General features: G+C 35.5%; 1 protein-coding gene across 12 annotated transcripts in view; it reads right to left on the reverse strand.

Moving 5' to 3' along the window:
• Positions 1-25,132, reverse strand: part of CFH (complement factor H) — a 79,986-nt gene that overhangs the window by 21,920 nt on the left and 32,934 nt on the right. For 3 of the 12 annotated variants that reach the window (XM_033099408.1, XM_033099405.1, XM_033099412.1), the window contains 9 exons: positions 24,660-24,836; positions 23,700-23,882; positions 23,411-23,590; positions 21,328-21,504; positions 17,140-17,316; positions 16,468-16,677; positions 15,617-15,790; positions 14,765-14,941; positions 13,562-13,735 (listed from right to left, as the gene is read on the reverse strand). In XM_033099408.1, coding sequence (XP_032955299.1) covers positions 13,562-13,735; positions 14,765-14,941; positions 15,617-15,790; positions 16,468-16,677; positions 17,140-17,316; positions 21,328-21,504; positions 23,411-23,590; positions 23,700-23,882; positions 24,660-24,836 — 1,629 coding nt within the window. Of the gene's footprint in view, positions 1-1,521; positions 1,705-6,256; positions 6,404-11,597; positions 12,002-12,460; positions 12,644-13,561; positions 13,736-14,764; positions 14,942-15,616; positions 15,791-16,467; positions 16,678-17,139; positions 17,317-21,327; positions 21,505-23,410; positions 23,591-23,699; positions 23,883-24,659; positions 24,837-25,132 lie in introns of those variants that run through there. The other 9 variants (XM_033099406.1, XM_033099413.1, XM_033099409.1 and 6 more) reach the window with 7 other exon arrangements.

Raw genomic sequence — 25,132 nt, forward strand, 5'->3', positions numbered from 1 at the left:
AATACTAGTGATAAATCATTGTTTTAACATAGCTACTCAAAATGAAAAAGTTTGTTTCTGTAAAGCTGTGTTCTTCTCACTTAACATGGATAATTTGTTTTAAGAACATTTTTCTCAATTAAATGTCACTCAGGTTTTTATTCCATGCTAGCAATACAACAGGCCATTACAGATGTGTCATACTTTTTTTTTTTTTGCAAAGCAGAATAGCATTTCTTGTGCCAATCTTATTAGCAGTTGTAAGATATATGCTAAAAAGTGAATTAGTTGAACAAAAAGATTAATTTTCAACAATTTGGAGCAAATTTTTAAATATTCTCAAAATTCTAATTTTGACATACAAATTTTTAAAGCTTACATGCTACCTTTCCTTTTCCAAATATTTTCCTAATGGGTGTGTATTCTTTTATATCGTCAAGATTGAATGTACAGATAGTTCTATGTTTATAATTAGTATAAGAGAGTAAAACGCTAAAAAATACTCTAAATTTTCAGTAACCCTATACTAGAGTGATTTTAACAGAGGTTTAAATAATTTACCTCACATTTTATAATGTGTTAATGTAGCCAGCTAGCATAAAGCTTTAAAAAAAGTAAAGCTAAAATATACTAGAAAAAAATTATAATAGGTATTTTCTCTTCCCTAATGAGAGTTTATAATGGATAACTGAACACAATTTAGTATAAAATGAGTTTGATATGGAGACATTTTCTATCTTTTTAAACGTGGCTAATGCCCATTATTAGTAAGCAAAAAAATATGAAAAGGAAGAAATGAAATACAAATTGTAAAAATGGATAATTTAAATATTCACCTAAGTGAGTCAAAAATCTCACTGCACAGCTTTGGGATCAATAAGATGACCTGAGCAAACAGCTCTTCGAAAATCTCAATGATCTTCAGGGCCATGGTATGGGGACCACACTCAGCACAGAGCGATCTGTTCTGTCTGGAAGCGCTTCTCTGTGCCCCTAACGAGGTGTCTGTGTAGGTTTTTTAAAGGAAATGAGTTTTCAGAAGAGCACCCAGGCTTTGGCATCTGACATATGAATTCCACCGGTGACATTATTCCAGCATATAAATTACACAGGTGATAATATTCCAACATGATGCCCTGTGAACCTATACCTTCTCTGAAAAACATAACGTTTATGTCTAGGAACAAACACTTGGACATAGAAGTGTGATCACCTAAAAACAGGTACAACAGGCAAAAGGTCTCAGCTAAAAACAAATGAGTTTACACCGGCAGCCACTAAAGAAAGTCACCTAACTAGTTACTAAGTCACAGGATGCTGCACAGTGGAGAGAACTTAAACTGAAAGATGGACTGACTTTCCACCCTACTAGCAATTAATCTTAACAGGCAAAATATTATTTATATTTCTCAACATTCTGTATCTCTTCAAATGAAACCACCTCAGCCCACTTCCCTCCACTCTCCCCAAAGAATGCAGATAAAGGAAACTTTTGTACACTGGTCACCAGGACAATGAACACTAACATCGTGAATGACTTACTAATGCATGTGGGCTGAGCCGACCATCCATTTTGCTGACATGTAATCGACCCAGTGGTGTGACCATCTGTTGTCACATATCCTTGTTTGCACTTATATTGTACTCGTTTATGTACAGGATATGTAGGATCTGATTCAGAAATAAATCCATTTGGAATTTCCAGGTCCGATTTTGAACATGTTTCTAAAAGGCAGAGAGCATAAGGAAAAGATAAGCATGTATTCAACAAACATTTTCATAAGGACTCAAACAACATAACCATACAGAAAACATGGAGTCATTTATAAACGAAAACCTGGAAAAACCTAATCAGCCAAGGTCTTGAGTCAGAGAAGATTAGCTATGAGTTTCCAAAGGTATTACATCAAGATACTTTATTAAAATTATTTTAGGAGCAAAGCAAGATTTAAAACACTCAGAATCCCTTCCAAGAAATTACTAGAAACCTGTGTATCTAATGGACCTGGAATCCTCCAGCTACCCAGAGCTCTACTAGCAATGGGTACTTTCATGCGTTTTACTTTAAATATTCTGAGACTGGAGCTTATGTGTTCTCACCACAAGGAAAAACGTTAACTATGTGAGCTGACGGATATGGTAATTAGGGTGATCATGGTGGTCATTCCACAACGTATACATACATCAAATAGCAAGCTGTACACCTTAAACATACGCAATTCCTATTGGTCAGTTATACCCCATTAAAGCGGAAAAAAATCAAATTTCAAAAAATAAAAGTATGAGCAGAACTGAAATAGAAACAAACACTAGAGAGAATGTACATAGTTAAAAGGTGGTTTATTGAAGAAATTTCCCAAACTGATAAATACCAGGCAAGAAGAGTAGAGAAATAGTAAGTTCCAGCCATAAACAATGAGGAAACTGAATTAAACATATGAAAATAAACTTGTGAGGTTTGGGGAAACACTCAGGGCCTAATGAAAATTCTGGAAGGATAGAGGCAAATGATGTGAGCTGTACCCTCAAAGTGCCTTTATTTGGGGGATTTTTCCAGGATACAGCATTGGAGGAGAAAACACTTGGCATACCAGAGTATGTCAACCATACGAGTAAAGTACACAAAAGTCAGTGATGTCACAGAAGTGGACATCACTAGAAGTTGAATGTAGAGAACCAGAGGAAGAAACTATGGAATGTAACGTAGAGCTCAACGGTTCTGCACAGAAATCACTAGATTCTTTGACTGAATATATCACACTACAGTGCAGGGCACAACCCCATGAGAACGGGTAACTGCCAGAGGAAGAACCCCACAAATTCAATGATTTCCAGAGCACACACAACCCTGGAAAACATTCCGATTTGATCAGAGTGGAACGACCTCTTTAAACACAAGTCCTTAGTAGAGAGACCAGAGGAGGCCTCATTCATCCGCATTCTGAATAAACTTGTCCTAGAGTAAAGGCTCCCAGACCAGCCTTAGTAAAGTTTAATTAAGAGCCTTGAAGGGGTCAAGTTGACCCATTACCCATTTAGCCTTCCAGAATGAAACGAAAGCCAGCAATCCCTATCCCCCAAGACGAGCGCCTCGGGGAGGTAACTCAGATCCTCTTGCTTCTTCATGGCCTCCACTCTTGGACGCTTTTCCTGTGATGCTGTGCTGAAACTTCTCTGCTAGATCCCCGGGCTCCCACAGGGATGCTCTATCCATGGTGACTGTCAACTTCGGCGCTCTTTGTGCCGAGGACAATTGAAACTGTGAGTGAGCCCCTGGCTGATGTCACGTTATTCCTACATGGACCCACTTTGTCATCATGTGCTGTGATTTTGACTAAGGTCTCTCAGTAGGCTCATTTGTTTTTCAACATATGCATTCAGAGCTCGGTGTATCCACTCACACACTTGGGAGAATAAACGCAAACAGGTGTACTGGCAGAAGAAGAAGCTGCCATGAACATTTTGCCACAGTTATTGTAGGTGAGTCTTAGAAAATCACAGACATCGTGGGATCTCAGACGAGTTTACTTCCTGACACGGATGCATCTGGGATGAGGGGACCAGCCATTCTCCGTACATGTCATTGAGCTCTGCTCATTGGGAAGGCTGTAGCCAGGATGGCACTCAACTCTTACAGTATCACCCTGGAAATAATCTTTATGATATTCTTCATAACTTGGGGTATATCCATGTACCACATACCTGAAGAGACATCTTCCTAAGAATTACAAAATGATGAATACAAACTCATAAATTTGTTCAAGATGGTAAATTAAAAGTTATCTTTACAATATTTAAATTAGAATACAAAAGCATCCAAATATGACATATAGCATAAGAAAAACTAAGCTACTACCAAATGTTTCTTAAATAGAAAAATCAATACTCTTATCACTTATTTGTAGTTTTATAGTTAAAATGTGTAAATGAAATAGGTATTCTCGTCAAGTCTCTATTTTTATCTCCTATGTTTTATTAATGAAGACTCCTCCTAAAAGGAGAACCTGTATTGGTCACTTGCTCATAGAACTCAGCCCTTGACCTTGTTTTCATCACACAGGCTTACTTTTGTTCTCCTGTGTTTCTCCACTGTTAGAAATATTTACACACGCACTATTATAAAGAGGTGTATGTACTGCGGCAGGGCACTGCTGGCGACCATCCTTCTCGTGTGCAAATAATGTGATCCAAGTATAATCCTGAGTGAGTCACAAAGTTGTCATTACAGGAATAGTGATACCAGTTTCCTACAGCTGCTGGGAAGTATGGTGTATATCTATTTTCATTATATTGGCTTCCATGTTTTATTTCAGGAAAAGCACAGGGTTGAACTGGCAATAAACACAAACAAACCAAAAAAACAGTATGAATAATGTTTTGCCTTAATAAAAATCGAGTGAGAGACAAATTATTTCATTGATGAGTCATATTTTCTCATTAAGGTAATTACACTCATTGTATTAGATTTCTAGGGCAATAAAAGTTATAAAATTCAGATGACATAAATAAGATTTGTTTTGTGAACATTTCACAATATATACAAACATTGAATCATTATGTTTTGTACCTGAATCTAACACAATGTTGTATGTCAATATTATCTAAATAAATAAATAAATAAATAAATAAATAAGTGAATAATCCTTTTCCTCAAATTGTTCTGCACGTGGAGTTCAGTTTCATGGTGATAAACCTCTTCAAGGGTATCATACTTTCAAAATTCATTTGGACTCGGGCCCTGATATAAAAATAAGGCCACTGACCTATTACTAGTGTCATTACATTTTTGATTCATGGAATATCCAGCTTAAGTGTGGGCCACCTTTACAACGAACTGTGATGGATAAAGAAAAGGAATATGATGTCGGGACAGAAAACAGTTGAAAGGGGCTAAAGAAACATCCCTGGAAATAAAATATCCCATTGAATCGAGTGGCATTTTGTGACAGGTGATGGCTTTAGAAAGTTCCAGTGTCTTCAACACTCCTCATTCCTAATAGGGAGCCTAACTGCCCGCCCCCTGCCTGTATTGTAATCAGTGACTCTCTTCTAGACCACCTATGGCTGAGGTGACAGTGTGTGACCAGGTCACGAGAGGTGTGGAGGCTTCCTCCTCTCTCTCAGATCATTGGCTCTGGGGAACTGAGCCGCCAGTCCAGCATCCTATGGAGACCCGTGTGTTTAGGCCCTGAAGCTGCTGCCAAAATCTCCGGGAGGGAGCTGTCCTGGAAGCCGCCCTCCAGGATGGCCGCCGAGGTCCATGTCCTGACTCAAGAGCCTGACTCTGACCTTGGTAGCTAAGCCACTCCCAAACTCCAGATCCAGGAGACTCTGAGGTGATGGATGCACAAGTCGTTCTTATGGGGGAGCTGGGATCTGGGAAGATTTTAAGGGGGACCACTGGAAGCTTTCTTGAGGTGTTACTGTTGCTAGTGAAGGAAACAGCTCCAATTAAATAATATACAAAACCCCACATGCAACAAATTATGAAATTAATAATGTACAGTGATGCATATTTTACTCATATCTGGTATTTAATGAGATGCTATAAAGCTCATGAGAGCGTTCAGTTAGGAGAACGGGAAAATGAGAGGACTGGATTATAAACTAAAATGACAGACGGAAAATCATAATGAAGAATTCGTAAATTTAATCATAGAAGTCATTTTTTTTAAACTTCCAAATTTTCAACATTTGTCCATGATCTCAGAAAACAAACTAAAATGTAGTGGGATTACACTGGAAATTAAGAATATATTCCATTTTTATTAACAGCAATATGTCTGTTGCATATAGCTAATTTGGTTAAATATTAATAATTGATAGTGACATTAATGACTTTTAAGAGCTTTATATATTAAAGCACAGTAAACTGAATGTACTTAGAATGTAGGATTTGATGAGTTTTGACATAAGAACCTGTAAAATCATCGCCATAGGTAAGATCATGAAGAATTCCATCATTCTCCAAAGTTTCCTGTGCTACAAATAAGAATCCCCCAAACACTCAAGTTTCTCTGCGACACATTTTCATGTCAAGTTTTCATGAGCCTATTCACATGACTCCCTAATCAATAGGACTGGCTGTTCACGCTGTGGAACTCAGAAGACAGAAACAATTGATTTTGTTTTCCCCTAAGGTGAACAGGTGATAATTATCCCACATCTAAAAAAACAGATTATTTGTACCAGTTGATTCATTCAAAAAATACAGACAAATGAAAGAGGTAAGTTACACTTAAGAAGGAACTTGAATATTGCAGCAGTTTCAGCTCACCTTGTGCGGGAGCCCCCAAGGACACCCCCACGGTGAGGGTGACACTGATCAGCAGCAGCATGTTCGCTCTTCCCAATGGTGTCCCAGGACAAGTTCCAGTCGTGCGGAGTGGGGCTTAAGTCCGCTGCAGGATCAGGCATCAAGTGTGATTCTGAATTTAAGGGCTCTACCAGGAAGCTACTTTATTGAGGTCACTTTGTAAATATCAAAGTTCAAAGAGTTTTACCAAAGCCCTCAATCCTCAATTGAGGGGATTAATGATCAACTACCAATGTGACTGCCAAGATGTCTAGTGTAAGCGCTCATCCAACTGGTAAAAAATAGAAGACTAATAAACAATGAATGTATGAAATAAATGCTAAAGGCATGACACTAATGTAAACGAATGCCGGTAAGGCCCCTGAAGAATAGATGGGAGAGATAGAAGCAATTGGTAAATGGTGTCCATTAATCTGTCAATGTTAAATATTGATTTAAATTTAAAACGGATAATGGTAAATACGATAAAGTAGAATTGGATTAAGGAAAACCCAATTATATGCTGTTTCCAAAGAGAGCCACTTAATTGTAAAAGCCTGACACACTGAGAGCAAAATGTTGAAAAATGTAAACCTTGTATGAACTCAGCAAACAAAAGGAGGAGTGGTTATGGTAACATCAGATAAAACAAAATTCAAAAGAGACTTACCAGAGAATAATGAAAAGCATTTAAAAATATTAATGATAATAATAATAATAAATTAATCCAGGTGATACCAGATTCACAAAGGCAAGGGTAAAAGAAGGCATGAAAATGGTAAGGAAAGATTTAGTAGGAATTTGTCATTTAGAAAAACTTTAAGGCTTCCACAAAAAAGACCAACTAGAGATAATACAGTAAGGCATTTTCTTTATATTGGGAACAAACTTTGGAAAATGAAACTTTAAAACACAACATTATTCTTTATAAATATGAAAAAACGTAAAATATGAATAAATTTGACAAAATATTTGTAACATGTCCACATTGAAAATTGCAAAACATTGCTGAGAAAAAATTTAACAGCAAGTGAAAGAAGAAGTCCATGATGTTTATGGATTGGAACACTTACCTTCATTAAGGTGCCAATTCTCCCCAATCAATTTATGCTTGGAACATGACCCAGAAAAATACTCTTATTTAACCAAAAAATAATTGACATCATTCAAAATCCATTTTGAAATGCAATCCTGAAAAAAACCAAAATGGAGTATTTATAATTCAGGACATCTAGATTTATAATAAAGTTATTTTATTTATCGCAATGTGGAACTGTCATAAAGATCAGCATATTTTCTGTGGAAATCAGTGACACCACCAGTCATACCCCCACACGTCATTTAGTGGGGAAAGTTTTTTCCAGGAAATGGTGAGGTAACAGTTGGATTCGGGTAAACAAAACACAACCTTGGCCTGTGTCAAGTCTTCAGTCTGGCCTAAGGCCCAGTAGAGGCCAAAGCTCCAAAATCCTTAAGGCCCACAGGTCTATGACTCACCCACAGGGGCCTGGGGAAGGCTCCAAACACCCTTCATTTCCACCACTGACTCTGCAGCACCATGGGATCTGCTGGGTCATGTGGCCCAAATGTCAGAGCCTCCTGCATGGAGGCCTGGACCTGTGACAAAGCATCCCCTTGTTTTGTGCCTCACTTACACCAGTAGCTTCTGGAGACCATTAATACATGAGCTAGAGGAGAGTCCTCAAATGAAGGCTATGTTGCCTCCCAAATCCAAGGAGACCCACTAGGGGTTGCACTTTGGATTTTTAGGTTGTGGGGAAGTGTGTGTGTGAGTGTGTGTGTGTGTGTGTGCACGCGCGCGCGCGTGTGTTTCAGCTAAAAGGGCTATCCCAACATACCCCACATCCCCAATCCCTAGAAATCTCCCTGAGGTACAAGGATCCTGAATAGTTGCTGAATTTATTATATTTCTATCACCAGGCATGCGAAGTCTTACCAGTCAGCCTAGAACGTCTGCCACTGTTGCTCCGTGGATCCAATGAGCATAATATCACCAGTGGAATGGACCAGAGTGTTTCCTCGTGGACGGAAAGGTGAGTCAAGTCGCTGCAAACGAGGTGATGACCTGGGGCTGCACTGCTGATAGACTCCGGAGGTAGGGCAGTGAAGGTGTCCCGATGCCCTTCCAACCAGAAGAAAATTGCTTTGACTGGTCTTCACTGACAAGTATAGAGAAAGCAGCATTTGCCCGATGAAGAGCTACACATGAGCATGTCCTAAGATACTACAGGGGCTGTTTCAACGTGCTCACTCAACGAAACAACATCAGGTAAACAGGTGCATTTGGTGCGTCTGGTCAGGCTTACACTCATCCACTGTCATCTCCAACATGTATCTGTTTGCTGCACAAGCCACATAGGCAAGTTGATGGGGATTTAGTAGGAACCAAACCTCCTCCCCGAATCTTTCCAGTCCTTGAAATCCATCAGCAGTCAAAGTATTGATTTTCCTTTACTATTATTTTGGTGCAGGCAGTTCTGTTGGCTTCGCTTGGACTTTTCCATCATAATTCCCCTCATTCCACAATTACGGGAACCAATACGTTGACTCTTCCTGTTGCTCAGAAACGTACAAAGAACATCTGAGGAAAGCAGTGAAATATTCTTTATGAAGAATGCAAAAAAAAAAATATCTAAAAGGCTGACAACTTCCTCAGTTGGCAAACCAAAAAAGGGAGGCTCGTTAGGATAGTACAGAATAAGACACAGACTTCTATGGAAAAGAAGTAGACATAGCTATGAAATTGCCTGGTGATTCATTCATTTTACTTCTAGCAGTTTATCTTGACAGTATGCCCACCTAAGTATATTCATCATTGCACTCATTATCATAATAGGAAAATAGCAGATGGCTCAGTGACATACATTCTCAATGGAAACAGCAAGGGATAGATAAATCAGAAACTGATAAAATTATACCTTTATTAAATGAGGGAACAAGTATGATGGTAGTAAGACCATCCTGCATAGAACCTTCTCGTATCACTTCAACTTTTAAAACATGTTGGTGTTCTTCATAAACAAACAAACAAAAGCAAAGGTCAAACTCAAAGAGGAAGAAGCAGCAAAATCAAATACTGAAAAATATACTAATACCACCATATGTAAAACTCCATTAATTTTGTTAGCGAGCCAACCAAAGATAAGAATTAGTTCAAGTCACATTGAGAAGAGTACTGACACTCAGTGTCAAACATCCTGGGGCAAAATAAATGCAAGGCTATTTTAACCTTCACTCAGTAGTTTAGCTGCTAACAGTAATGTTTGCATTAATTTTGACGTTATCTTCATGAAAATTGAAATGTAAGAATAGGGAAGAGGAAGAGAAAATGTATTTCAGAGTTGTTTTATAATGCTGCATTATGAAACTTGAACTGTAAAATCTAATAAGCACTAGTGAATTTTAAATTCCATTTCTACTTCAAAGATCTGACATTCGGAAGACCCTAGAAGTAAAGACATTTCAACACTATTGAACACCCCCATCCAGCACCACTAGCACACGATTCTTGGATCTAAACACTATTCTTTAAAAAAAAACAAACCCTGAAAAAACCCCAAACTCCCCAAAACCAGAAATTCTTGAAAAGTTATATGATTATGGGTGTTGGCCAGGATAAGCGTACAGTGAGCCTGGAACATGGCGTTGTGCTATAAAGAAGAGAAATCCTGAAAGACTAATGGGGATATATGAAAAGCAATGAGAAGCCAGTTCAAGAAGCACCCATTAGCTAAATTTGGGATAATCTGAGCTTCCAACAGAATAATGAATGGAATTGATTGTGACAAATGGAATAAATGAAACTTTAGGAATCCATGCTGACACACACAAAATTTTAAAAATAGAAACTTTTTAAGATTATTATGGAAGGTCTTTCCTATAACTACTTACTCCAAATGAATAAATAAATAAATAAATAAATAAATAAGTAGATCAATAAGTAAATAAATAAATAAAATGAAATAGAAATGAAATGGCAAAAAATAAACATTTATCATAGGTTTTTAGGTGAAACTTGAAGCAGATTCGGTAAATTCACATTCATCTTTATACAAGAGTGACATTTTATCAACACAGAAAAAAATGATCTTAAAAATGAGCATTTTGTAGCCAACAGTGTAATAACTGATTATAGACAAGTGTCATCGATGCCACACCTATTAGGTGAAAGGTTTTGCAGACATAGCATATGTACAAATGTTATGTCAGTAGCAAAGAACTTGCCAATGGTAGCAATGTTCCTTTACACGTGAGAATCCTGGTGTCACCACTAATACAGATTTGCATAAATTGGCTCCTCGGTGACAGCCAGTTTTCTCGTTTTAGGAATGCCACTTGATTTGATGCCACAGGAAGTAACAAGGTATCACTGTAAATTATTTTTAGGTTATTTATGTATTAATTTTCAACTTAAAGTTGACATCTTTTCATAGAAATCAAAAATGTTTAGTAAACTGATTTTAATTATGTGTTCGAAATGTATGAACATAGAAATCATATTTTGGACACTTGTGTTTGAATCTTTCTAAAACCGTTTATTCCAGCTAAATTATGAAAACGTTATTAGGTTCTTGGTAGTTCTTGACAGATGTCACCTTACTTTCTGTATAGGTTTATTTTAAATTGACATAGTCCTGTGCTTCAAAAATGATATATGTTAAGGACAGGAAAAAGTGAAAATACAAGTAAACATATAGGAATTGAACACCGATTCTTACCCCGATTTTCTTTAAATTCAGCTACAGTTATGGTGTTTTATTGTACTTCCTGCCAATCTTTGTTCTATGCACAGTTATTCATTATTCAAAGCATATTGTGTGGGTGTGGGTGTATGTTAACACTTGATATTGTATTTTGATAACTTTTCACATCAGTGTTATAATAGTTATGCACCCAATGAGATTCTAATTCTTTTTTATGATTTATGTGAATTATTATGTGGGTGAATGGACATCTTGTACATCATGTATTTCATCATTTTGGGGTATAATTAGCTATTGTGAGACAAGCAAAACTAAGTAATAAGCTCTTACATCTTATAGCTAACACAGGTATGACGTAGTTTTATTTTTACATGTTTGTGCAGTGACATTATTTGGAAGATGGAGACAAGCCTTTATTTCCATTTCCTCTGGTATAAGAGCCTCAGAACACCTCCGAAGTTATGGAGGAAGCTCTGAGAGTTTGTAGAATGGTGGATGGAGCCAGGATCTCAAGTAACTGCATCTAATTTCTGCCCGTAGATGAATAATAATGAATATTCATAAAAATGAATAAACACACAGATTTTTGGTTTTTCACATTTTAATGAGATGCTTTTAAGAAGTGATAGATTGGTCTCCCAGATTACATGACATCCTCCATATAATATTTACACAAATTTTGATTTATGAATAAAAAATTTCTGATTTTTCAATGCTTGAAAAAAATTGAGAAGTATTGGAATAATAACAAAAATTCTAAATAAGTTTGCATATTATACTTTCATGACTTTGTTCTATCGCCATTTTGTCACACAAATGGGATACTCCAGTTTCCCTTCCCGACAGCGTGCTCGAAATGCAGACTTTGGTGACTGTTCACGATACCCCCTTTTACACACAAATTCAACAAAATCATCTGTTCTAGAATAAAGTTTTTTCTCATAAGTCCATTTAAACTGTATATGATGTTTTTCCATAGTTTCTTCTGATACTATACATGCATCTGAAGGTAAAAAAAAATGAATATAACAGATTAAGTAGCATACAAACATTTTCCGGAGATTTTCAGAGTTTCAAATAGAATCCTCTATATTTGGCAAGGAATTCCTTCTCAAAACCTTTTTCAAACAAACTTATTGAAAATCCATCATTTACATATGAATCAATACACACAAGTAATGATGTAAAAATGAGGAACCACGTCTAATGTGTGACAATTAACGTCATAATCATACATTCGTAATGTCAATTATCATAGAAAGAGCTGTTATTAAAGAATCCCTTTTGCTGTTGTTGCTAAATTAAGAATTTTTAAATTATTTCTCCACATATGCATATTTGGTAGACAAGCAATAGGTATAATTGTTGTATATTAAGTCATCAAAACTTGATCATAAACAGGAAAACCTCACACTCATTACACTGATTTCCACAGAATCCATGAGAACATCGAAGTACTCACCTAAGCATTTTGGTGGTTCTGACCACTTTCCATCTCTACATGTTATCTGCTTGTTTCCCTGAAGTTCATACAAGAACTGGCATTGGTATTCAACTGATGACCCTGGAGCATATTCTGCTAATGGGAATGTGGTGATGTCTCCATTTTGAATAGGTGGAGGGGGCCCACATTTTCCTTTAGACTCTAAGAAAAGGTATCATTTAATTTATTGAGAGACCAAAGAAAAACACAGGTTAACATAAGCAAATAAAAGCATAGCAAAATATGTAATATGAAGACTTGTGATTTCTGATGACAGAAAAGACTCACTGCAGTAATTTTAATCCCTTACACTGAGAATCACTCCACGTGAAAGCACATTTGAAACATTAACAAATACGTTCTTTGTTTTCATATATCTCTTGGCTGTTTGTATTCTTAGGAGAAGTTTCTGCTCATGGCCTCTGCCCATTTTTCAACTGAACAAGACCCTACTATTTGCGGTCTGCAGAAAACTCACTTCATACTTGAAAACATAGGTAGGCTCAAAGTGAAACACTGGGAAAAATATACACCATGCCGAAGTTTAAGTGGATAATACCATATATCCTTTGTTGGTACCCCGTGTTTCCTGAGTCCTAAGCCCTGGAGTACCCCATGCCAGATTCTCAGAACTTTTTTTTATATACACTAATTCCCTGGGTGAGATCAGCTAGCATCCCACTTTTAAATATAATCCATATGCTGAAGAGCCCCAAATTTATATCCCTTTCTATGATCTGCCCCAGCTCGTCCAGGTCTCAAAGTGGAATTCTATAGGTCTGCCAAACGGATTTAAGTTGCCTTTAATATATTTATTTCTCGGGAAAAACTGAGTCTCTTAATGCTTAAGATGGGGAATGTTCCATGAGTCCAACTATTCTACTCCGGTTGAAGCTTTCCTAATATCAATAGACCATATTTTTAAATCAGTCCATAAAAAGAATTGGGTTTTAAGCACCATCATTTTATGTGCACTAAATTTTTTTACTACATAGAAACTACTTCACTATGTATTTATAGCAACATATTTTGTCCCTAATGTATTCTCCAAAATTAGGGAAGAGAAATAAGATGCTTTACCTTTGCACTGAGGTGGTTCCGTCCAGCTTCCATTTAAACACATCACTTCTCCATTCCCAAATAGGGCCAAAGGTCTGATGCACTCATAACTTACTCTATCACCAGACATATACTTAGGCATCTCGTCTAGTATGCGAGCATTTTCCACTGTGGGAGGATTCGCACAGGAAACATCTGAATAGGAAGAAAGAACATGTCTCTAATGTAACGACCATTTTCAATACAAATGAACAAAAGGAATTCCGATATATGTGTTATTTCAAGGGAGCTTTAAAATCAATGGGTAATCTGTCATGAAAAAATAATAATTTTCTAAATTTACATGTAAAATTGAGAAAAGGAGATAAATAATACATTTTTTTAAGATTTAAGCTTCTATACATTAAATTCTTCTCCCATCCACTCTAGATGTTTAAAAATCATCTTTGAGGCCAACAAAAATGACATTCTTTCTGGACATTTTTCTTTGAGTTTAATAAAATAAATATTTTACATTACATAAATTCAAAATGAATGTATAACCGCAAGAAACTCATAATAAAGAGATTATTTGACAAGAAAATTTAATTTTCAATTGTCATGTACAATTGAATTGTAATTTTAAGCTTAGAAAAATAAACACAAGTACATACTTCCTTAGAGAAAAGTCAGGAATTAACACACTTTGACAAACACCGTTGTTGAAGGAAGACGATGTACAGTCAATGGACCCAAAAAATACGAGTTGTAAAAACATAAGAAGAAAATAAATGTATAATTGATAAAAACACTGCAGTGATTTTGGGGAGGGCGCAATGTTTAAGGACACCACCATGAGCCAAGTGTAATTCCTCAGAGAGATTCAGGTAGATATGGAGTCATAATCGCCTATCGTGCAGGTTCCCAAATTAAGGTGCGGGTGGACTCCTTTTGGAATTGTTACAACAGTGCGGGGCACACACGTGGAGTCTTTGACTGTGAGTCTGAATGTGTCTGTGAACCTGCATTTGCATTTCTATCAACATCCCAGAAGATGCAGTGCCTGCCATCCCTGGACCGCACTCTGAGAACGAAGGGGAGAGGAGACTAGCGATAGTGTACCCGTGCCATCCCTTTCGTGGAGGCATAAGCGTTCTTTGACTGGGCCTGAAACATAACTATGTCTGCTTTTTAACAGTGCTAGAAGCAATTTAAGAAATAAATTTTCAAATGTCGTCGCCTTACCTCTGCATGTTGGTTCCCCTATCCATTTGCCCTTCATGCACTGCACAATATTGGATCCCTCCATTTGGTAATATTCGTCACATTTATAAGTCAGTTCTTCTCCTGAACTATACGATTTCTTCCACTTACTCACGAGTATGGCATTAGCAATCCTGGGTGGGTCAGAACATTCGGCTTCTGAAAGGAAAACAATATACATTGTTCAGCAAATCATTAAAAATACACAATGGCCAATAATTATAGTAGGAATAATAGTTAGGCACATATTAAACCACTGAATGTTGTACAATGTTTTCTTTTAACGTGAAAATGTTAGCCATCTTGACTTAAGGACATTGACTGATTTTACATTTATCAGAAGTATAACAAGGGAGCAGTGATATTAAAGCCTGGAGAGACATTGATGCAGGTAACACTTGAGACCAAACTTCTTGCGCTCCCATTCTTACTTGCCTCTACAGTCCTCCTACGTTATGACATATTGTTACTGTTTGCTTCTTTCAAAATCTATTTCCACAATTATGTCAAATATGTTAGAAATGATATGTTTATAGGGCTATACCTGAGAAACCAACAGTAAATTGAATAACAATGAGATTGGTGATACAGGATGAGATGAGAAACCTGAGAATGGTTCTCTGAGCAAGTCGAAAGTGCACAAAAGGTGATGTCACAATGAAATATTCTGGATCATGTCATTGAACTTTTCTGACTACTAGGGCTAATTAATTCTCTTCCAGAACCCAGAGCTCCCCAGCGTTCCCGTGTTAAATTCTGGATTCATATTGGTGTCATTAATGTTCTGAATTAAAGCTATTTGTCAGCCTCAGAATAAAATGAAATACACTATACTTATGCATTCTGGTGGACGGGACCATCTTTCTCCTATACATTTTACAGATGCAGGTCCATCAATCTCAAATCCTTTGGAACACCTGTACGTCACCTCTATTCCATATGGGTAACTGGTTAACTTTTTAGGTCCAATACCATTCCCAATCAAAGGTGGTGGTACACAAGGAAGTCCTAAAAAAAGAAGAAATAATGACTGCGTATTGCACTAATTCTGAAATAGATTTTATATACTGGTTGTCAGACGTGGTACTTGTTTTAAAATGAAATGACCACACAGGAGCTAGTATATTACAGAGAAAGTGCACGAATGCTTCCTGAAACCACCATTGTGGTGTGCGAACAACTGTAACTTGACCAAGAACTCGAGAATAAAAATATCAACATATTTATGAGTGGGACCATCAACGCTGCTGTAGCCAATCATGAGTAATGAAGGGAAACACACTGAGAAGTAATCATCTTAAGGAAAGTGCCATATATTGTAAGAAATCAGAAGGGACATTGTAAGAACATCAATGTTTTTCAAAGACCTAGTGGTGAACCATTCACTACCTATATGAATATGTAGGAAAATGAATAAGTATACCTATATGAATAGGTGGGTTTAATTTCACTACACAGCCTTTTGTATAAAAAATACTAGAACTAGAAGTGATTTCATAATGAGCCAACTAACCAAAATAGGATTGGTACGGTCATGCAAATAGTTTGGTAATTTATGTAAAATATATAAAAATGGTTTTATATATTCAGAACACTAAAGAATTATGTCTCATGACTTTGAGGACAATTGGTTATTTTAGTGACTTGCACCAAAAATAGAATTTTAGTTTGTGTGCTGTCCTTACCTATACACCGAGGTGGAGAAGTCCATGTTCCCATGTGGCATGTTATCCCATCCTCTGCAGATATCCTGAAACCATCTTCACAAGTATAATTTAATTTGGTGCCATGTGTGTAAGTGTGGGGTTCATGTTCTTCATCTCCTTCTCCTGAAGAGATAGATGAATTCACGGTTCCATGTTCGATGTGAGGTGGCTGAGAACATGGAAGTTTTTCTATGTGAAGAACACAGATCAAAGAATCAAGCACAGAGATAAATGTTTCATTTGCGAAATAAAATCAAATTCTACTTGGGATTTTGAAATAAGGATAATCTGAACAAATTAAGTTATGTAAAACCTGAAAAGTATTTAAAAGTTGCAAGGATATATGTCTGCCTAAAATTGATGCTACCATCCGCTTGTTCCAAATGCCCTTCCCTTCGTGTCCTGTTCCTAGGGGGTGGACACTACACGTAAACAGAAATTGTATCTGGCATTCACACAGTGAGCTAAAGTTTTTGTCTCTGTTCATTTCACAATGAAAGTGATTGTATTTGTGCAGCTAGACTGTAATTTCCCGTTGCAGGATGCGGTGGAATAGATATGGAGGAAGCTCTGCATCCGGCTCCTTTGCTCAAAGCACAGGGAGTTTTACCCTCCTTAGGAAGAAGATGATAGCAGGTGAGGACCACTGACCAACACAGCGTGGAATCGGCTGCCATATTCCATCCTTGCACTCAATTTCTTCTGGTCCCTGAATGAGAGAGTTTTCTTGACACAGAATAGATATTTTCTCTCCATCCTGATAATTCACTGTAGTTGTCATTTTTTCTGTTTTGGGAATCTGTGGTGGAGGTGGACATCTTCGTACTTCTAAAAATATTAAAATTACATTTCTTGATGGAAAGTCGTAAGTTAAAAGAATAATTCACTAAACAGAAATGTCAGTGATAATATATGCTAAAAGACCAAATTATAATGCAATGGTCTTTTTTATGTTCTTTGGGTGTATGTCTTTTATTTTGCTTTTATTTTGTTCTTTGTTCTATAAAGCTTGTTTGAAAGCTATAAATATCTACACTTTTGCTGTATCTCATAGATTTCAATGGGCACTGCAATCATTGCCATTTTATTTAAACTATTGCTTTTTGATAATTATTGATAAAGCTCTTTTTCAGCTTTCCACTTTTGTGGGATGGATGAATAAGGTCTGTAGGTCTCTAATTTTATTATTTTTGCTTTTAATTTGGAGTGTGGTTTAAGGACTTTTTAAATTGAAATTTCTTTGGAATTCCATTATCACATGGAAATGATCCATTGTTTTAAATTTATTGATTGTATTAAAATAGGACAACAAAGATTGTAAGACAAGGAGTATTACAAATGGTATAAAGAATTATTTTATAATCATAAAAATTAATTCACAAGCACAAAGCAGTTATATATGTAGATAAAACATTTCAAATAGACAAAGCAAAGATGAATAGAACTAAAAAAATAAATATCCAATTCCACAATTCTAGTTATTAATACTGATAGCCTTCTAATTCTAATAGGACAGCTAGACAAAAATTTTTAAAAAGACATCAAAAATTTTTAACACAAATGTGAACCTTTTTCACTAGGTCTGAAAACTAGAGTCTATGTGTGCTTTGATATGAAAATGGAACCATCGAAAAGATGGAAAATGAGTGGTACAATAACAAAAACATGAATAAATTTCAAAATGCTGAAATCTTACCCAGTACAAGCTCTGACAAGAGAATTACATTAGAATCAATACGAATAAATTATGCAAACACAGGATATTCATCAATTGTGCACATTGAACATGTGTAGTTCTTTATACACCAATGATTCCACAATAAAACTGGTAAAAGAAAATAAATATTTGGAAATTGAATAACAGACTTGTATATAACTGACAGGTCAAAGGAGAAATCACATGGTCTAGTAGAAAATATTTCACACTGACTTAAATGAAAATGAAATGGAAGTGAAATATTTTGAGACACAGCTAAGCACTTAGAAGGAAAAAAATGGAGTTTTACATAAGATTTATATTTTTAAAGTAGGATGGTTTAAACCCATGTTTTAATTTTCTACATTAAAAAGTGAGAAGGGAGTAAAATGAAAATCAAAATGTTCAGAAGGAAGGAAACTGTAAGTCCAGAGAGAGGAGAAAATTGAAAAAATTGAGAAAGAAAAATAGGAAAGAAAAACAGAAAATTGATAAAGCTTGCTAAAATAGTGAATGCCAATTAAGCAAAAAAATGGAAAGGAGAGGAAATGGAGAATATTAACAGTGCTTAAATGGTTTTTTGACAATATTAGTAAAATGTAAAAACAAAACAAAACAAAACAAAACAACACCCTATGAAGAATGATCGGGTACAAGAGAGAAACAAGTATCAATCTCAGAATGAAAGGAGTGATACCAGAGAAGATACTACAGAAGCAAGAGGGAGAGTGAAGACTAAGTGACTATTAAACAATTAAACAATAGAAAACCAGCCAACTGATAAATTGGGTAAAATGGAGCTATTTCTTCAAAAATACAACTTCCTTACATTGACAGTAAAGAAAATTTGAATAGACCAGAACCTATTAAAGAAATTGAACTGTTCATCAAGAAAACCTTCCAAATAAACATCAAACTACCTATCAGCTGCCTTCACAGGTGAATTCTGTCAATCCTTTAAGGGAAAATTAATACAATAACACTATGTGTAATGATATTACACGTGTACTTTCAGACACAGTGGGGCAGAGAACACGTCTCAGTCGGTTTTTATGAAGCCATCATATACCTGATAACAAAACCTGGCAAAGACATTGCAAGGAAAAGTAATTGTAGACTAATATCCTCCATGAATATAGACACAAAAATTCTTAAAAATATATCAGCAAAAAGAGTACATGGAAATCGAGAAAGAATAACATATCATCACCAAGTATAGGAATGAGATTTATTCAGTGATCAAAAATTTATATATGTAATTCACTGTATTAACAGAATTAAAAAACACATATTATCCTACGAATAAGTGCATAAAGAGCATTTAAAAACATTCAGCAGAAGTTGATAATGAAAGTCCTTACTCAGCTATGTGGGAAGAGAAGGAAATTCCTTTAATCTGATAAAGGGCATCTAGAAAAATCCTAAACTAACATTATACTTGTGGTAAGATGCTGAATACCCTTCCCAGTGGTCAGGAACAGGATAAAGATGTTTGTTTTCATCCCTTCCTTTCAAAGGTTTATTGAAGGTGCTCATGAGTGCAATAAAACAAACAAACAAAACATCTAAAATAAAAAGGGACTGGCAGAAATAAAATATTGTATTTGCAATGATACACTTGCTTAAGGAAAATTGTAACAGATCCATAAAATAGCACCTAAAATGAATCACATAATAGTATAGTTTCAGAGTATAAAATCATACACAAAAATCAAGTGGATGTCTTTATATGTGCAGAAAAATTGGGAAAACGTAATTCTGAAAAATTGCATGTTAATATTAGAAATATAAAATATAAATACAATTTTAGAATAGTAAATTATCTACACTTAAATTATTGTTGGGAAAACAGAAGCATAAATAAATAATTGAAGAGAAATGTTTATGGTTAGAAAACTCAGTGTGGCTAATATGTCAATTCTTAATTTGTATATCATTATACATGCCATTTCTTTTATTATACAAGCTGATATTGTACAGAAATTGATAAGCTTTCCCTGAAATTTCTATATTAATGAAAACATCAGAATAATTTTAAACATCTTGAATAGGACGAGCATAATTGGAGAAAATGTATCGGACTTCAAGACTTAGTATGAAGCTATAATTATCCAGGATACGTGGCAGGGAAAAGGATAGATAAATGAATAAATGGGCCAAATAGAGGGGCCAGAAATAAACCATCACTTCCATAGTTAATTGATTTTCATTTGACAGTCTTTCTCACCCATAGCACTAGAACAATTGGATTTTCATATACAAAAAAAGATTTCAATCCCTATTTTACACATTTACCCAATAGATAAATGGATGACTAGATATGCGCATACGTACATAGATACTTAGAGAGACAGATAGACAGGTAGATACTTACATAGATACTAGACACACACATAACACACTTAATAATTAATAGAAGATAGATATATACCTAAATATTAATGCTAAAACTATAAAGCTTCAAGAAGAAAATGTAGACAAACACTTGTACTTCACTGCCTGTAAATGTTACTTGTTGCCTTTAGGATCATCTAAAGATGAGTGGAACTGTAGACAGTAGATTTGTTTTCGTATTTGTATGAAACTGCTTTCTGTACATTTCAGGCCTGAGGAAATTGGTAAAAATGTTGAGGTGAGTGAGTCAAGGTGCCCTCCAGTTGGAGAAGAATGAACCCCTTGCTATCGGAATTGGTGGTGACAATGTGACTCAGAGTTTTCAAGGTAGATATAGAGAAACAAATAGATAAATGGATGACTAGATAAGCGCATACGTACATAGATACTTAGAGAGACAGACAGACAGGTAGATACTTACATAGATACTAGACACACACATAACAGCTATAGGCACAGGCACATTTGTAATATAAGAAACTGGAAGCAAATGGGATCCCAACAGTAAGAGGACGCCTGCTGCCCAGATGTTAACTTAAAGCCACCACATTTCTGAGTGGTTTGTTATATAGCTGACTAATGCACATGACACAATTATTATTTAGAAACAGTCTTTTGGTTGCTTTCTAAATTACATTCCAGCTTGAAAATTATTTGTAGTAATAAATAGAAATATTTTAAAAGACACAACGAGACTCTTTTTACAAAGTAGGAAGAAATAAATTTTGAAAACGTTATAAATAGCTTACCTGTGCAGGTTACTTCGGGATCCCACTCTCCATTTTTGCAGATTGAGTGTCTGTGTTCTGATTTTCCTCTACATGTGTAAGTTACGTTCATATTATGGGTATAGTCATCATTATCCGATAGGTTTGTCTCCCGTGCGATTGACTTTGATAATTTACACTTCTTACGTTCATCTGTTTCTATAAATTGAAAATATTACCATGAAAAGACTAATAATAAGAATCAAACCAATTACTACATAAATAGCTATAAAATCAATAGAACAATGAAATTAGAATGTATGCCTAGAAATTCCACCAACAAAGCTATTCCTGGTCATGTTGCATGAGATGGGCTATTCTGTATGGACATAGTCTCATGTATAGTTATGAAATTTCATAGAAAATATCCATCATAAAGACATTTTAAAATTTAATTAAATTTTTAAAATTTTAAAATTTTAAAATTAAATTAAATTAAAAAATTTACTAACTAATTGTATGTTTTAAAATTGTTCATTAAATTTATTGGGGGTGACACTGGTTAGTAAAGTTACATAGGTTTCAGGTGTACAATTCTGTAACACATCAGCTATATATTGCATCGTGTGTTCATCGCCCAGCGTCAGTTCTCCTTCCGTTACCATATGTAACCCCCTTTAAGCCTCTTCTAACATCCCCGTTCCCCTGGTAACCACTAAACTATTGTCTGTGTCTGGTTTTTGTTGGTTTCTTGGTCTTTTCTTGCTTTCAGTTTTATATTCCACACATGAGTAAAAGAATATGATTCTTGACTTTTGCACTTTCGAGGAATCAACAGCATCAGAGCTGCACTTAATGGACGATATACATAGTGAAGAGTCATCACGTGACCAAACTGGTCCCATTTGAAATCTGTGCCAATGTGCACATCCGTATGTTTCTCCACATTGTTTTTAACCCCAAATCTTAAAATGTTAAAATGAAAACAATTACCTGAGGAAAGAGAATATATGAGCTAGTATAATTATACTCTTTCAATAACCTTAATGTAAGTTGATGAGAAAGTTGAGCTAAGATGTAGTGTGAAAAAATGTGAATATTAAAACAGATCCTTTGCATGATGACCAAAAAATAGAATGAGAAACTGAGTGCTTAAAGTCATGACCTCTTTTGTATATATATATATATATATATATATATATATATATATATATATATATATATATATACACACACACACACACACACACACTCTTAGGATCCTTGAGAAGGTATTTTATATGCCTATCACCCTATAATCTCATACTATTATAATGCCATTATAATAAATTTTTGCTGGCAACAGTATGAGTTACATAGACCTTGGAAATTTTTTATAGAGCTACCATATTTCAAAAATTCAGTGCAAGTGGAAATCCTTGTTGAATTTGACAAAATATCAGTGGAGCCTCTAGGTAATATTTGTTAATAATTTGTTAATGATCAGAGCTAAGTAAGAATGAACACAACAAAGAAAATTCAAGTATTTGGACAAATAATAGCAATGATTTTGTAACAGAACCTTTAAAAAATAAAATAAAGGAGACTAATTCAAAACAGACCAGAGACTTGAGAAACTAGTCCTATTTTCAGGACTGGCCCACAGCATTGAGAGAGACAAAAATGAATATTCTTCAAGGGATGGTAACTGAAAGAAGACCTGTAGTCAAAAGATGGAGTGGTGGTTATTGTCTCTATGTCTGTGATGGATTGGTTTCTGAAAGGACTTCTTTGCTTGTTAGGAGAAAATAAACATCTTCAGAAGAGTGAAAAACTAGACTAGAGGGAGGTACAAAATAAACATTGAGAGGAGAAAATTTTGGCCATCTTTGAGTACAAATTAGCTTTATACTTATAAACAATGTTAATATCAGGGACAGATTCATAAAATTCTATTGTTAGTTTCTAGTTTTTCCTCTGCAGACACATATGAAAAACTACAAACACCAGATGATTGGATTCACTATAACTTATGACCTGCCATTTTAAAGAATATCTCCAAATGTCAAAGATATGCTTGCATATAGAGTTTTACAATAAACATATTAAATGTTATTGAACGTCAATTTGAGAAATGTATTCTCACCAATGCACCGAGGAGGCTGGGTCCAGTTTCCCCTGATACACATAACGGATCTATGTCCAATCATTGTGAATGCTTCACTGCAATTGAACTCTACTGAATCTCCATGGTGATAGGGAGCGGCAGGGGACACCACATGGCCATAAGCAAGTGCAGGGACGTCTCCACAGGTGCTGTCCTCCTCTGTGAAAATTTCACAAACACACGTTAACCTTTAAATTCGAATTTATGTGCTTATGTGACGATAAACAGTGCTGACTCTAGTCTAAATATTAATGTTTGTATACATTACCAATACACATGGGCAAGGTTGTCCATTCTCCATCAAGACATTGAACTCTGTGAGAACCTTTCATCAGAAATCTAGGTTTGCACACATACTCCACCACTTCACCATGTTGATATTCTTCTTTAGGGGTGCTTTTAGCTTCCCCATTGGGGAGCTCAGGGCGTAGACCACACGATTTTACTTGCTCTACGGTAGAAATATCGTGTAATTGATGGATAACTTTTCTATTTTACAACTAAAGTTCATTAAAGTGAAGAGATTTTTTTTTAAATTTATTTTTCATTATATAACAGAGCATTCTTAAAGGAAAAAGGGTGGTATTTACCTATTTTGTCTCCCAGTTCCGTTACTTATACCAAATTACCTTATTGGAAGTGTTATGTTAGTTCAAAAACCATGTTCAGTATTCTAGATATTCTAAAAATATATGCAAACCAATTAATAAATATGATTGTGTAACTTACAGCAATATTCATATTCCATGGAAACACTTCATCAAAACTTTTTTGAAAAAATACCATCATTTGAGGAAAGCATTTGATAAACTAATTTTAACTTTGACTAAGCCGTTCACCTAGCTGAATTGACTATAAGTTGTTTGAATATTGTTTATGCATATGTAGAGAAAATTGCAGTGAAGTCCATGCTGATTAAAATGTCCAATATTAATGGTGGAATGGTAGGCAAAAAAGATATGATGACAGCAATCTGTCCACTGTCAGACACAATATATGTATCTACGGGTACTTTCAATACATATTTCAACAAAAAAAGGAAGATTAGTTTCTTTAGTTAGGCAATCAGAGTTCTCTACTAGACAACACACGTTCTCCTCAGGTATGTCTGCGGCTCAATGCCCTAGATTACAGGCACTCTGGAAGCCAACAGGAAACAAATAGAGAACAACAATGTGATAACCGATATTCGAATTCTTGTTTCAGCAACTGTGAGATAAACATTTACCTTTACATGTTGGAGGATCAGGGGACCATCCAAAGTGGTAGCACTGAGATGAATCTGGTCCAACAATTTGAAGTCTGTTTCTGCAGGAGAATTTCAGCACGTCTCCGACTCTATATGTGTCTTTCCTTGGCTCAGCAACTACGTGTTTTTCTATATCGGGAACTGTGCATTCTCTTTCTATAGAAAAGGTCAGATAATTTAATGAGAATATATAATTAATCATTGCCAAAGTAAATTTTATCATGTCTTGGAAAAATAAGTTGCTGTGTGTTGCACATAGAGAGAGGCATCGGATAAATCCTCTCCCTTGAAAAGCATTACCTAGGTTTTAGACACCCTTTACATTCAGATCGGACTCATTGAAAAGCAATAAATGTGTCCTGAAAATTTATCTGTAAAATTAACTTGCTTAAAGTGGATCTGATTTTATCACTGACATTTATAAAATTTAATGCTATATTTTGTATTATCCA

The sequence above is a fragment of the Rhinolophus ferrumequinum genome, chromosome 27, assembly GCF_004115265.2.
Source record: "Rhinolophus ferrumequinum isolate MPI-CBG mRhiFer1 chromosome 27, mRhiFer1_v1.p, whole genome shotgun sequence".
NCBI lineage: Eukaryota > Metazoa > Chordata > Mammalia > Chiroptera > Rhinolophidae > Rhinolophus > Rhinolophus ferrumequinum.